This window comes from Pholcus phalangioides, unplaced genomic scaffold (genome assembly GCF_987345545.1).
Source record: "Pholcus phalangioides strain wild (caught in Gottingen) unplaced genomic scaffold, Ppha-v1.0 ptg000015l_1, whole genome shotgun sequence".
In the NCBI taxonomy this organism is placed as follows: domain Eukaryota; kingdom Metazoa; phylum Arthropoda; class Arachnida; order Araneae; family Pholcidae; genus Pholcus; species Pholcus phalangioides.
Window position 1 is genome coordinate 3,553,039 of NW_028301608.1, and position 12,329 is coordinate 3,565,367.

At 38.4% G+C, this 12,329-nt stretch overlaps 1 protein-coding gene across 1 annotated transcript in view; it reads left to right on the forward strand.

Annotated features, from left to right (window-relative positions):
* Positions 1 to 4,465: 4,465 nt before the first annotated feature.
* LOC149075267 (uncharacterized) overlaps positions 4,466 to 12,329 on the forward strand; it is a 61,587-nt gene continuing 53,723 nt past the window's right edge. The window contains exon 1 of the mRNA XM_089242587.1: positions 4,466 to 4,573. Coding sequence (XP_089098713.1) covers positions 4,490 to 4,573 — 84 coding nt within the window. The 5' untranslated portion in view covers positions 4,466 to 4,489. The remainder of the gene's footprint in view (positions 4,574 to 12,329) is intronic.

The window sequence follows — 12,329 nt, forward strand, 5'->3', positions numbered from 1 at the left end:
AGCAATTAACACGTATTTACAAGCTAATCAGAGAGCTAATTTTCTCGCAAAACTTAAACACGACTGACTGAATCTCCTCGTGCCTGTCCAGCCTCTTCTGAGCCTATCTAGCCTGCCATCTTGTGAGCGCCACGGTATTTATAACCCCGGAGAAACTTCGAGAAAAAGAACATTCCACAAAATTCTATTTTACAGTTTCCTAGTCAGCAGCGCCACCGTGCGGAGGGGTTGAACCAATGTCTGGAGGGGTGGGACTTTCTAGAATGTTCTCACCAATAGCATCTCTTTCCGATAAACCAAAACCGGCATCAGCCGATTTCGATATTTCTGAGAGCCATCGAACAAATCGCGCCATCTATCGCCTACAGATCGTAACATTATCCCTGTCTTCTGATTGGTCATAGAGGGAGCATCATCTGTAGTTATGGCAGATATGTTGGCTAAGTCCAACTCACATTTGGCCAATGTTTCTGCCAAACTTGAATATAAGTTTTAAATATAAGTTAATTTTCTTAAGAATTAGTGCCATGGAGCCGGCGAGCAAATTTCAATTCAGGTCAGGTCAGGTTGAATATAAGTCAAACTTCGTTCAGTATCCGTAAGTGCAATGGCACTAGCTAACTCCTCAACAATTTTGAAGTTTTTGTCAATACCACGAATGAAAATGACTGGTAGTGCGGTATCTGTTGCATCCGTCGATTCATTCATAGATACCGAGTAAAACAAAAATTCTTGAATACATCTGCTGACAGATCCTCCACGCGTCTTGCTACTGTCACGCCAAACAAACTAATGTTCGAAACAGCTTGAGACTGTGATGGGCAAAGCACATCAACTGCAGACTGAACGCATTCTTTAACGAATTCTCCATCAACGAACGGCTTCCCACGTTTCGAAATTTTTTCTGCTATTATTTTATATAATTAACACGAACACAATTTTTAGCCTGTTCATTTCTTCCGAAGAATAATGACTGTTGGCAGTTCAGCTTCGATTTCAGTTCATTGACTTTTTCGCTTCAATAAAATGTGCCTCCAATCCAGAATACTTCGCACTCTGCTTTGTATCGTAATGTCTCTTAATAATGTATTCTTTCATCATGGCTACGCTCTCATTGCAAATGAGACAAACTGCTTTAGCCTTGTGTTCGACGAAATAATAAAGGGATGACCAACTTTTCTTGGAAAAAATCTCACTTTTTCCTCAACTTTCCTTTTTTTTGCTGTCACGGTTTGCCATCGTGCACTCATTTAAAGAATAAAAGGCTTCAGATCAGTTTGGCTTGTTTTGGCTTCAAAGACAAAAAAAAAAGAAGTAAACTAACTGTACCAATATTGTACAAATCCTTCTTCCAACTAATCAAGATGCACACCTTCATCTGCTCCTTTCCCAACCATGTATCCGAGAACTACGATACCAAATACAAATACAACACCACAACAGGCAAAATGCCCAGCGAGGTGGCTGAGAAAAAGATGCCAAACAAATATGGATGTCATATATTTCAAAAATAAAGCAACCCAATTAAAAATGTAATTAGAAACATTATAAACAATATATACACATGATAAAATATTATACAATGCCCATAAAGAATACTTATGGTTGTCTTATTCTAAGTATGAATAGCTTCTCGATTTACCCCAACATGTTTATCGCATTTCTTTTTAAACTTGTCAATTGTGTTACAATTTACTACCTCCGGGGGTAAGCTATTCCATTTATTGACAACCCTATTAGAGAAAAATTCCCTGCGACACCATGACCTTGCATTGTCCCTTACCAATCGATACTGATGTCCCCTTGTAAAAGTAGTCGATTGGCGGTGTACTAAAAGTTCATAGTCCATTCTATCCATCGCATTGAAAATTTTGACCACTTCGATCATATCTCTTCGACATCTGCGTTCATCCAATGTAAACATATTCAAAAAGTGAAGTCTCTCTTCAAAACTCAAGCCCCGTGTTCCAATAAGGACACGTGTAGCTCTTCTCTGCACCCCTTCAACCAAGTCTATGTGCCTCTGTAGGTATGGTCTCCAAAACCTCACAGCATACTCCAGTCCAGGACGAACTAAGTCTCGAAAAAGACCACCTTGAAAATGAGACCAAGCATTCTATTTGCTTTTTTGACCACCGCTGAACAATGTTCAGAAAACCTAAGCCGGACGTCAATGAGAATTCCCAAATCGGTGACCCTAGTTGCATCCGGGATAGTGACACTATTCAACTCGTAAGAGAACCGTGGATTGCTCGAACCAAAATGAGCTATCATGCACTTATCAACGCTAAACGTCAGGCTCCATTCATTTGCCCATGCTGCAATCCTGTTTAAATTGGTCTGGAGCAACTCCCTATCGCTTTGATTCCCGATTACCCCCATTAGCTCAGCCCCCGATTAGCCTCCATTCATGTCATCTGTGAATTTGCTAGTTATCCCATCGATACCCTGATCGAGTTTATCGATAAAAAGTGAAAAAAGTATGGGGGCCAAGGACACTTCCTTGAGGAACTCCACTTGTGACGCCTGTCCAACCAGAGAATTCCCCGTTCACCATAACTCGTTGCGACCTATCTCTTAACAACGATTCTATCCAATTCAGAAAGTTGCCCCCAATTCCAATCTCGTATAAACACTTCAAGAGTTTACCATGTTGGACCCGATCGAATGCCTTCTGGAAATCAAGGTAAACAACATCTACATTTTTGCTCTTGCCCAAAGCCTTAGTCATGGGATCATAGAAGCCCAAGGAGGTTAGTTACACATGACTTCCCCTTCCTGAACCCATGCTGATTATCCGACAATACATTATTCTCGTCTATCCACTTCACAAACTGCCTTTTGATAATAATTTCCAAAATGTTCGAGAGGATACCATGGAAATTCCGTTCATTTCTGCTTTCTTCAACTCATGGAGAATGGGATGTACTCGAAGTTATTTATGGTGATGTGTATGGTGTGGTTTCTTTTTTGTTAAAGGCCTTATTAAGAAGCTAAATACTGTAAACTGATCAGCCTGTCCTTGTTATAAGTCTATATGAAGCTGGGTGACTTTTTTTTTTGTCCAAATCTTCGTTTTACACTTTTTTTGAATGATATTGCGTCAATCGATGGCGGACCACGGGTTGAAGACCCCTAACCTACAGCGTGTAAAAATAAGTCAATGACTAAAGGAGTGACTTAGAGAGTGAGGAACGAGGTCAGTGAGTGACCTAGAGAGTAAGGCCATCTTAAGAGTATCATGCGCCGAAAATTTGAACCGGTTCTCATTTTTGTGAGAGGGCCCCCCCCCTCTCCCCTCCCCGGGCCTTGTCCGGGTTGGCCCATGCGTTAAGACAGCACTGCTAGAGAGTGAGGCAGGGCTGCAACTAGATACTTCGTCAGTGGGGACAAGCATTCATTTTGGCGCCCCCGTGCGATGTGGAAGGAGCAGTTAAAGGGTGAAGTTGGCTCTTTCCCCCCCCCCCAGTTGCAACCCTTGAGTGAGGGACCAGGTCAGTGAATAACCTAGAATAGTGTCTCAACCACCGAGCAACGGTCCGGTAATTAATCGATTAATCCTCATTAATCGCATGTATGACCGGGATTCCCAATCACGAAAATGAAATCAACAGGGCCGCGGGCTTCCGAAGGTTTTGAACCACTAACCTAGAAAGTAAGCCACGGCTTACTCAACACAGTCGAATTGATTTGAGCCGGCCGTGGGTAAGAATGCGAGCGACCTACAGCTTGTGCAAGCGTGCGAGTGATCAAAAGAGTGACCTACAGCGTGTGTAAGCATGTGAATATCTAAAGGAGTGACCTAGAGAGTGAGGAACCAGGTCAGAGATTGAGGGACCTAGCATGCGAGTGACCTACAGCGTTTGTGAGTATGTGAGCAAACATGAATATCTAAAGAAGTGAACTAAGGAGTGAGGAACCAGGGGTCAGGAATGAGTGACCTAGAAAGTGCGTGACAATGTGAATAACCAAAAGAGTGACCTACAGCGTGTGAAAACATGTGAATAACCAAAAGAGTGACCTACAGCGTGTGAAAACATGTGAATAGTTAAAGGAGTGACCTAACGCGAGTGATGAGCTAGGTCAGACAGGGAGTGGGTGAGAAAGTGTGCTAACGTGAGTTCCACCTGTGACTTAATTAGAGGCACAGGAGAGGACTAACCGCGCGCGCGAGTCTTGGGCGGAAAATTCGAGGAATGAGTGGTCATTAAAAGTAGACAAGAAACGAAGAAGGGCGGGCGGCCAAGCCCGCCCTTCTGTCTAGCCCGCAAGCGGCAATCTCAAGTGGACTACGTCCTGTATTCTGTTCATTTTTAGATTCCCCGTTTCAAGATGAAATATGGTATCGTCATATGCGTTTCGAAACTTCCGTGTCAAGAATGTTGTGAACGCGGAGGAGTGTCGGTTGCTCAGATTTTGTTGATCTCGTATTGGCAACGAAAAGTGAAGTAAAGAAAAGAAGTGTGTGTGTGTGTGTGCAGAAGAGATTATGATGGCGAATTTGTTTTTTGGATGCACGAAATCAAGTATGGAGAAGTCCATCGCCGAGATTAATCATCTGAACATCCTGAAGGTAAATGAATTGTCATCCAATAATTTATTGTACCTTGTAATCGTCGTTCATTGATTGTATCCCACGCATACAATCAAAAAATAATTCCAGTGTGTGTGTTGCTACTACCTGGGAAGTATGGCGACATGGGATAACCCCCCCCCCACTCCACATTCCCTCCACCCACCTCTGTAGCATAATAAACATTTTAAAATAGGCTGATTATTTTATTTCGTTTCGGTTAATTTGGAACCGATCGAATACATGATAATTCCCGGGATAATCGTGAAATTATAATTATCGCATTGATGTGCGTGTGTGTGAAAATTCGATTCATATTTCAACATGCATTATAATTGTGTATACTATCATTCTAGGTTTCTTATAATAGTTGAATGTTTTGTTATGGTTTATATGCATAAATTCAATTGAAAATATGTGTTGAATTGTACACATAGCTAGGTAATTATAAATTTTGAAACTATTTTTTCCCCTAAAAACGTGTTTGTGTTAGGTATATTAGGGGGGGGGGGATCAACACTAGGAGGTGGCAGCCCGCCTTCTCCCCCTCCTGTGGACTCTTGTTATTCATTTTGTAGGGAAAGTTTAAAAATTTGAACTTGGAAATGAATGAGTTATTACTTTAATTTTAGAGAGGGGTCTTATACCACATTTCACTTGACCAATTATAGCTCTAACTGTGGCCTCATACAGAGGTTAGACATGGCCAGACATATATTTACGTAAGGGCTAAGTGTGGTAGTCCAGGGCAGCAAATTTGGATGACTGGCAAGTGGTTCCTAGGGCGACAATTTGGGTACTAGGCTGTAAAGAACATCAGGTTGGAAGGCTAGGTCATGGGTGAGGTTGCAGCCGAATTGGCTGGTTTTTTTTACATCACAGATAGTGGCGCTGCTTTGACTCTCAAAATTTTTCATTGCGGTGCTTTTTACTCAAATATGTATCTTTGGCTTGTTCGTTTTTTATTTTTATTTTTCAAAGTCGAATAATTTCTAATCTGATGAGAAAATGCTTCACTTTTCAACAGAAGCCGGTCTCGTACCAGTGGAAAGAAGTATGGTTTCTTGCCTGAAACATGTTTCTAAAATGGTATTAAACGCTGATTGACATTGACACAAGGAATTTGATTGGCATTGATTGATTTTTGGCATTACTACTTTTGTATTTTAAGGGTATTTGAATGTTGTGAAAATTATTTTGGCTGCCATTTTCCAATTTCCACAATTCTGAAGATGTTTGATGTGAGCAAAGTTTTATTCTCCTAGGGGACAGAAGCTTGGCGCAATCTAAATTTGTGAATTTGGAGGCAACCTCGTTTATAGAATCTTAGCTGATTAAAATGGGAGGATTGTGGTTAAATAAAAAATTTGTTATGTCACAGGCAGCAAAGGCATATATCTGTCTCTGGCCATGATGGGAATGAAATCTGATCCGTATATAAGTCAACCTCCCCTCCCCCCACCAAATCAATGATTTTGGAACAAAATTTTGAAGGGGGAAAAAAAGCTTACACATGAGTGTATACAGTATTTTTGAAATTGTATATCCTGTTGCTTAAGATGAGATGTTACAATAAATAAGTCTGTAATATGTGTTTTATAGGTCAGGATTGATATGTAAAAACACAGCATGTACTTTGCCACAAGAGGAATAAAATCAAGTGAAATATCAACATATTTCTCGATAAATTAAAAACCAAATGCTGAGATAAGCAATTATTTTGAAACGCTATTTTGTTCTCAAAGAATAAAATTAAATGAAAAGGTCCAAGATGAAAGGGACCCAATCAGTCTGCGCGACAAAGAATTTTTGTCTATCTAATTTCATTTGTCTAAATCTTTGCTATTTCATTTTGGGTTTAACGTTCCTTTCATACCTAGCAAGAATTTCTCATTGAGACCCACGAAAGACCTCAATCCCATGGACAAACAATGGGAACATTTATTTTATTCCACATGTTAAATGTTTGCACGGACAGACAAAAAAATCATTGGAAATATGGTTAAAAGAACACATCAAATTAGAGATGTAAAATTCTTGAGAATATTCTTATTATTTTTGAGGAGAATATTCTTTAGTTATTTATGATAGTCCTTTCAGAAAATATTCTCAAGAGTATTTATGATAACATACAGTAGAATCTCTATAATCTGGCCCATCAAGTAATCCAGTGTTTTTTAGTCTAGTCTTCTTCGTGCCTATATATAGAAGAGGAAAACTTGTCACTATGTCTGTGTATAGAAGTTTATAGTATTTAAATGGGTTTTTTCAATTGACTTCCAGTAATCCAGCGATTTCAGTAATCTGGCACATCCAGGTCTGATATGTGCCAGATTAGTGAGTCTACTGTATAATATTAGAATATATACTATCTATAATTTACTTGAGAATATTCTCACACGCACACACACATTGAGATTAATAATCAAGAATATTCTCTGGAAGGACTATGATAAATAATTTAAGAATAATTCATTTTTTTTTTGATAAAAATATTCTTTAGTAGTGTTTATACTAGTAGTCCTTGTAGGGAATATTCTCTCTCCCCATCAAGAAGACGGGGAAATCAAAGTTTATAGCCTATACTATTGAACTTTAAAAGCAAGAAAATGAAACTAGCGTGGTTGAATTGCGCAACTTGCAAACAAATATGAGTGATAAAGAATTTAAGTATAGCGCGCATTAAAGAAAACAACGGTTCTGTATCTTCTTAGAAGGAACGTGATTATATAAGAATAGCTTCCTTTTTGTCAATCAACTTTAGTTTAATTTTTAGCTTCGAACTTATTTTTAAAAATCTAAAGGTTCTCTTTTTCAAAATCCTGATAAAAAAAACTTTTCGTAACAAATCTCTCACTATGATCGAGAATATTCTCAGGAATTCTGAGAATATTCTGAAACCAGGGTTGGGGTTTTGGGCAGGACACATGGGATAAACTGTCCGAAACCTGCAAGCTTCAAAATGTTATGTGGGAACCTATAGTTTTTTTTTTTTCATGATACTAACATATTAAAACAGTGGTTCACAACCTTTTTCAGTCCGCGTACCCCCAGCTGGCTCGGTTCCTTCTTGCGTACCCCCAACTCCGAATCCTCAGATTTTCCCCAATCTGTTTCACCCATTACAGTTTTCAGAAAAATTAAAAAAAAGGTACATGTTGAATTAAATTAAATGGTATATATTTTTTTTATTTAGCTTTTTTATTTTTGAAGTAAGCAAACAAATTAACACAAAGTTTGGGGAAAAAATTAATACCGTATATACTCGTGTATAAGCCGAGTTTTTTTGTGGAAAAATTTGCTCCCCAAGTTGGGGGGTCGGCTTATACTCGGGTCAGTTTTTGATGAGAAAATATCGACCCCCGCAATCAGTAGTAATTTTTGTAGCAGTGTTCGAGAAACCGGCATTATTGGTATGAGATATGTTCAAACCCCACAGAACGGATAATGTCAAAGCCGAGGCAAAGAAATCGAAAACATCATTGTGGCTGGTGGTGTCTAACGTTGATTGTACAGCCTTTAGATGTGAGCATCAACAAGCCTCTCAAAGACTATTTGAGGAATTTGTATATCGAATGGATGAGTTCCGATAATAAACTACAAAAAGTGGTGACTTCAAGAAACCTGACATTGGCCTAGTATGCGAATGGGTACATGAGGCATGGGATTCTGTTTCCTCCGAAATTATCATCCGATCCTTCAAAAAGTGTTGCATCAGCAATGCGATGGACGGAACTGAAGATGATATCCTCTTTGAAAGTGACAATGGCAATGAGACAGCCCAGATGAAGATAAAAACGAAGATGCCGCACCCCCCTATGATGATCTGATGGATTATCATGAGCTTGGTGACTTGAAACAAACGGACTAAAAAGTTTGAATCATTTTCTATTGTAAATTTCCGCGAGCTATTCATTTTTTACAAGAAAATATAGTAATTTTTTTCTCTAAAATGCACGGATTTTTTGGGGTCGGCTTATACACAGGTTTTCAATTTATTGCTGTTTTGGTGGTCCTGAAGTGTGGGGGTCGGCTTATATACGAGTCGGCTTATACACGAGTATATACGGTATGATGGTTGGGACTGTATTGAATCACAAAGTTTTTTAAAAATTAGGCTCAAAAGAGATAAATACAAACTCAAATCTGGAGCTGCGTTTAATTTGCTTCTATATTTATTTTTTATGTAAGTATACGAAGAAAACGCCTATTCAACAAGCTCAGTGCTAACAAACGGCAACAAAAATATTATGGCTTTTCTAGGAAGTTCAATGTATTCGTCTCCGCGGCAAGCGCAAAAACTGACTAGGTTCACCATTCCGTCATTGAAGAGGATGTTCAGAGGGGTATCTGATGAGAGCTTCAGCGATTTATCTTTTTCTGGAATCGACAATCAAGTCGGTTGAAAATAGTTTTCTTTGAAAGGATTAGATATCGACCGATCACCCATTTCTGGCTCTAAAAAATATTTTTCAAACGAGGATTTTAATAATTCCAAGTGGCCGACTGTTAAATTTAGCTTGACTTTTGACAAGAAATCATGAAGTGTTTTAAACGCTGCCTTAAAAAAGAGTTACCTCGTTCCAAAGTTCAACCAGCAACATCAGGACTTAACCCCGGGACAGCCACTTAACTTTGGTGTACAAAAGCAAAGCGTTGTGAAGGATGTCTGTTTTCCCATAACCAGGGCCGTCTTAAGAACATCATGGGCCCCTGGGCCAAGTGCTTTTTCTGAGACCCTACCGAGTACATTCTAGAAGATTCCAACCGGATCTAATTTTTGTAATTATTGTGTTAAAACAGCACTGCCCACAACAATTCAAACAACTTGTAGTTGATAGGATTCACCTTGACAAAGTTGAAAACCTTGATCGCTTCATCAAGAACGTTTCACAAATTTGGAGGCTATGGTTTCGATGCAAGGATCTGTTTGCGAATATAGCAGTTAGTCCATTTCATTGTGGGAGCGACTTCTGCCACGCATGCGTGATCGCTTGAGTAGCAACCTTCCGTGGACTTTCCTCCATCTCTTGTGAGCCCAATGCATTTTGACCATTGAATTCTTTTTCAACGAAATAATGATCACACAATTGCTTCAAATAAGTTTTTGACAGTCGTATGACCCCTTCAATGGGTGATAAATAAAAAAGCTTTGCTTCGAGTTCTCTTTCAAGTACTTAGCAATTACAAGTAGCGCAGAATATTGCACAAAACATCTGTACTTTTGTCGACTTGGATAGAGAAAAATTCACAACCTTTAACATGACTTATGATTGTGCTGTCAACATCGTCTGACATGTCTTGTATTCTTCGAGACATTGCATTATTTGACAGAGATATTGAACTCATTATAAGAGAGCACTTCCCTCTTCAAACATGCATCGGACAGCATATTTTCACCAATAGCGTGATTTTTTTTCTTGTCTCGCAATACGATAGCTAATGTAGTGGGAGGTCTCTGTAGCTTTGGTCGAATCACTTTTGGAAGATTCAAAATATGTTTTCACGTTTACAGGTGCACAGTATTTCATTTTGGTGTTTCAGTCCTCTTCCGCACAGATCTAGTTTTTAGCCACTGATCCATAGCGCAAGTCGTGTGAGTAGTAGGTGATAGGTAGAAAAGTGGATGCAGAGAAAATTGTGGGAATAAAACGCACACGCTTCAATACAAACGCCCACAACAAAAGTTAAACACAACATGAATTAATTCTTTGCTTTTATTCACAACCCCGCATGTGTCAACAATCAAATCTAAAACACAGAAGTAAAGTGAGCCGAGAGGAAGGAGTTCACGAATCCCGATCATAGGTTGGGGGTGAGAGGGGGAAGGCAGACTCTAACAGTGGACACAACCCCTCTATTATAGAAGATTTTTTTGTAGGGGGGGGGCAATATATTACAACTGACAATATTAGTAAGAACCTCTACGTACTTTTAAAAATTATTTTTAATGTTTTTTAATTATTTTGTTCTTTTTTTAGATGGATGGCCGTCATTACCATTTCTTTTCACGTACCCCCTAACGGCCTCTCACGTACTTCCGGTTGGGAACCGCTATATTAAAAGAAAATACTAGAATATAAAACTAACAAAATCAAAAATCTTTCAAAAGGTGTCTTTTTTTTTTTTTAAGTTAATTGTTTCAACAAACTGATTGTTTTAAGCTATAAATCTGATAGTAAATTAATATTACTCATATAACTGTTTAAATAGAATTTGTTTTAAATTTTCTAGTTTCTTATAAAAATGTTATTTTTACTTCACATCTTATTTTTCACATATGATTGTGAAGCAGGTATTGTACGACAGTGATGGTCCAAAACCCTGCTGAATCTGGCAGAACATTTCTCTTTAGAAAATGTTATATTGACGGAATGCAGTCACATTCACAATCATTGCATTATTGTGAAACTCAACATAAATATTATTTTCTATTAGATAATATTATAATGATGTAAATAAATATTAATGGTATATTATTTATTTAATTAAAATTGTTCTATTTTGACTTTTCAAACTTTTTTCAATTTTTAAGTGAACTTTCTATTTTACATTCGCAATTTTGAGTTTAAAAATACTGAAATAACAAAAAAAAATATCTGAACAAAATGAGGTTACTATGTAGCACCTACACATGACTAACAGAACACAATTTCACTAACACAGATTATGCCTATAAATACAAATACAAATACAACGCCACAACAGGCAAATTGCCCAACGAGGTGGCTGACTTAACAACATCATGGATCCCCGAGCCCCTACCTACTACTGCTACACCACACATGCACCCCCCCCCCCGCGGAACCCCCCAACGAATCGGTAAATGCGGGAATGTGCGTGTACGTGTAGTGCAACCTGACGTAAAGTTTGTTTTCGGTGTAATGCTTGTTATGTGTAGTGCTGTCATCTGCCCCCAGTTTTACAAACTATGAGTGAAGTGTTATGGTTGAATGATTTATCGTTGTAGGACTGTTGCTCTCTGTGGCGAGACTTTTTAACGGGGAGATCGGCCCGCATTTGCGCCTTGAAGTTGGGAACCACAGAAAACCAACTTCAGCCGACCACCACTGTGGGGTTCGAACCCGGATCCTCGCATCACGAGTCCGGCACTATAACCACTCGACCACCACAGCGGCATGATCATAAAAGACCCAAAATTTTTGTTGAATTTGAATTGTTGCTCTTATGAGGATAGAAGCCAATATTTCACTGAATAAATTCAAGCTATGTATACAATCCCATCACAGGATGGACAGCAGTCAGAAAAAGCACTGGAAGAAGAAGGCTTATCAAAGGACTGTTTAACGTGTTTTTTTTTATTTTCATGCCCCGTAAGTTATGCATCAGTTGAAAGAATATTTTCAAATTTTGTAATCTTTGAAATCATCTTGGCTCAGATAGGGCAGCTAAATTAGTAATGTGTTATCGAATGTTAAGAGGTGCAGCTGAGCTTGATTAGGCTATTAGTGTTTGATCATAAGTTTAATTTCATTCTGTAGTCATATCTATTGCATTTTTCTAATTTTAATGTTGAATTTTTATCCCATTTTTGTGTATCTTGTTTCAATAAATCAAATATTTAACCTCAAGACCAAGTGCAATCCCATAGTTTGATAACCTGATATCAGTCATATAACTCTTTAAATATACTGTGGCGAATTTCAAAATTTCATTATATTTAGTGTGATTAATAATATAATTTATATAGTATAAAGTTTATTATTTCATTATAGAAGTTACTTCATCAAATTGT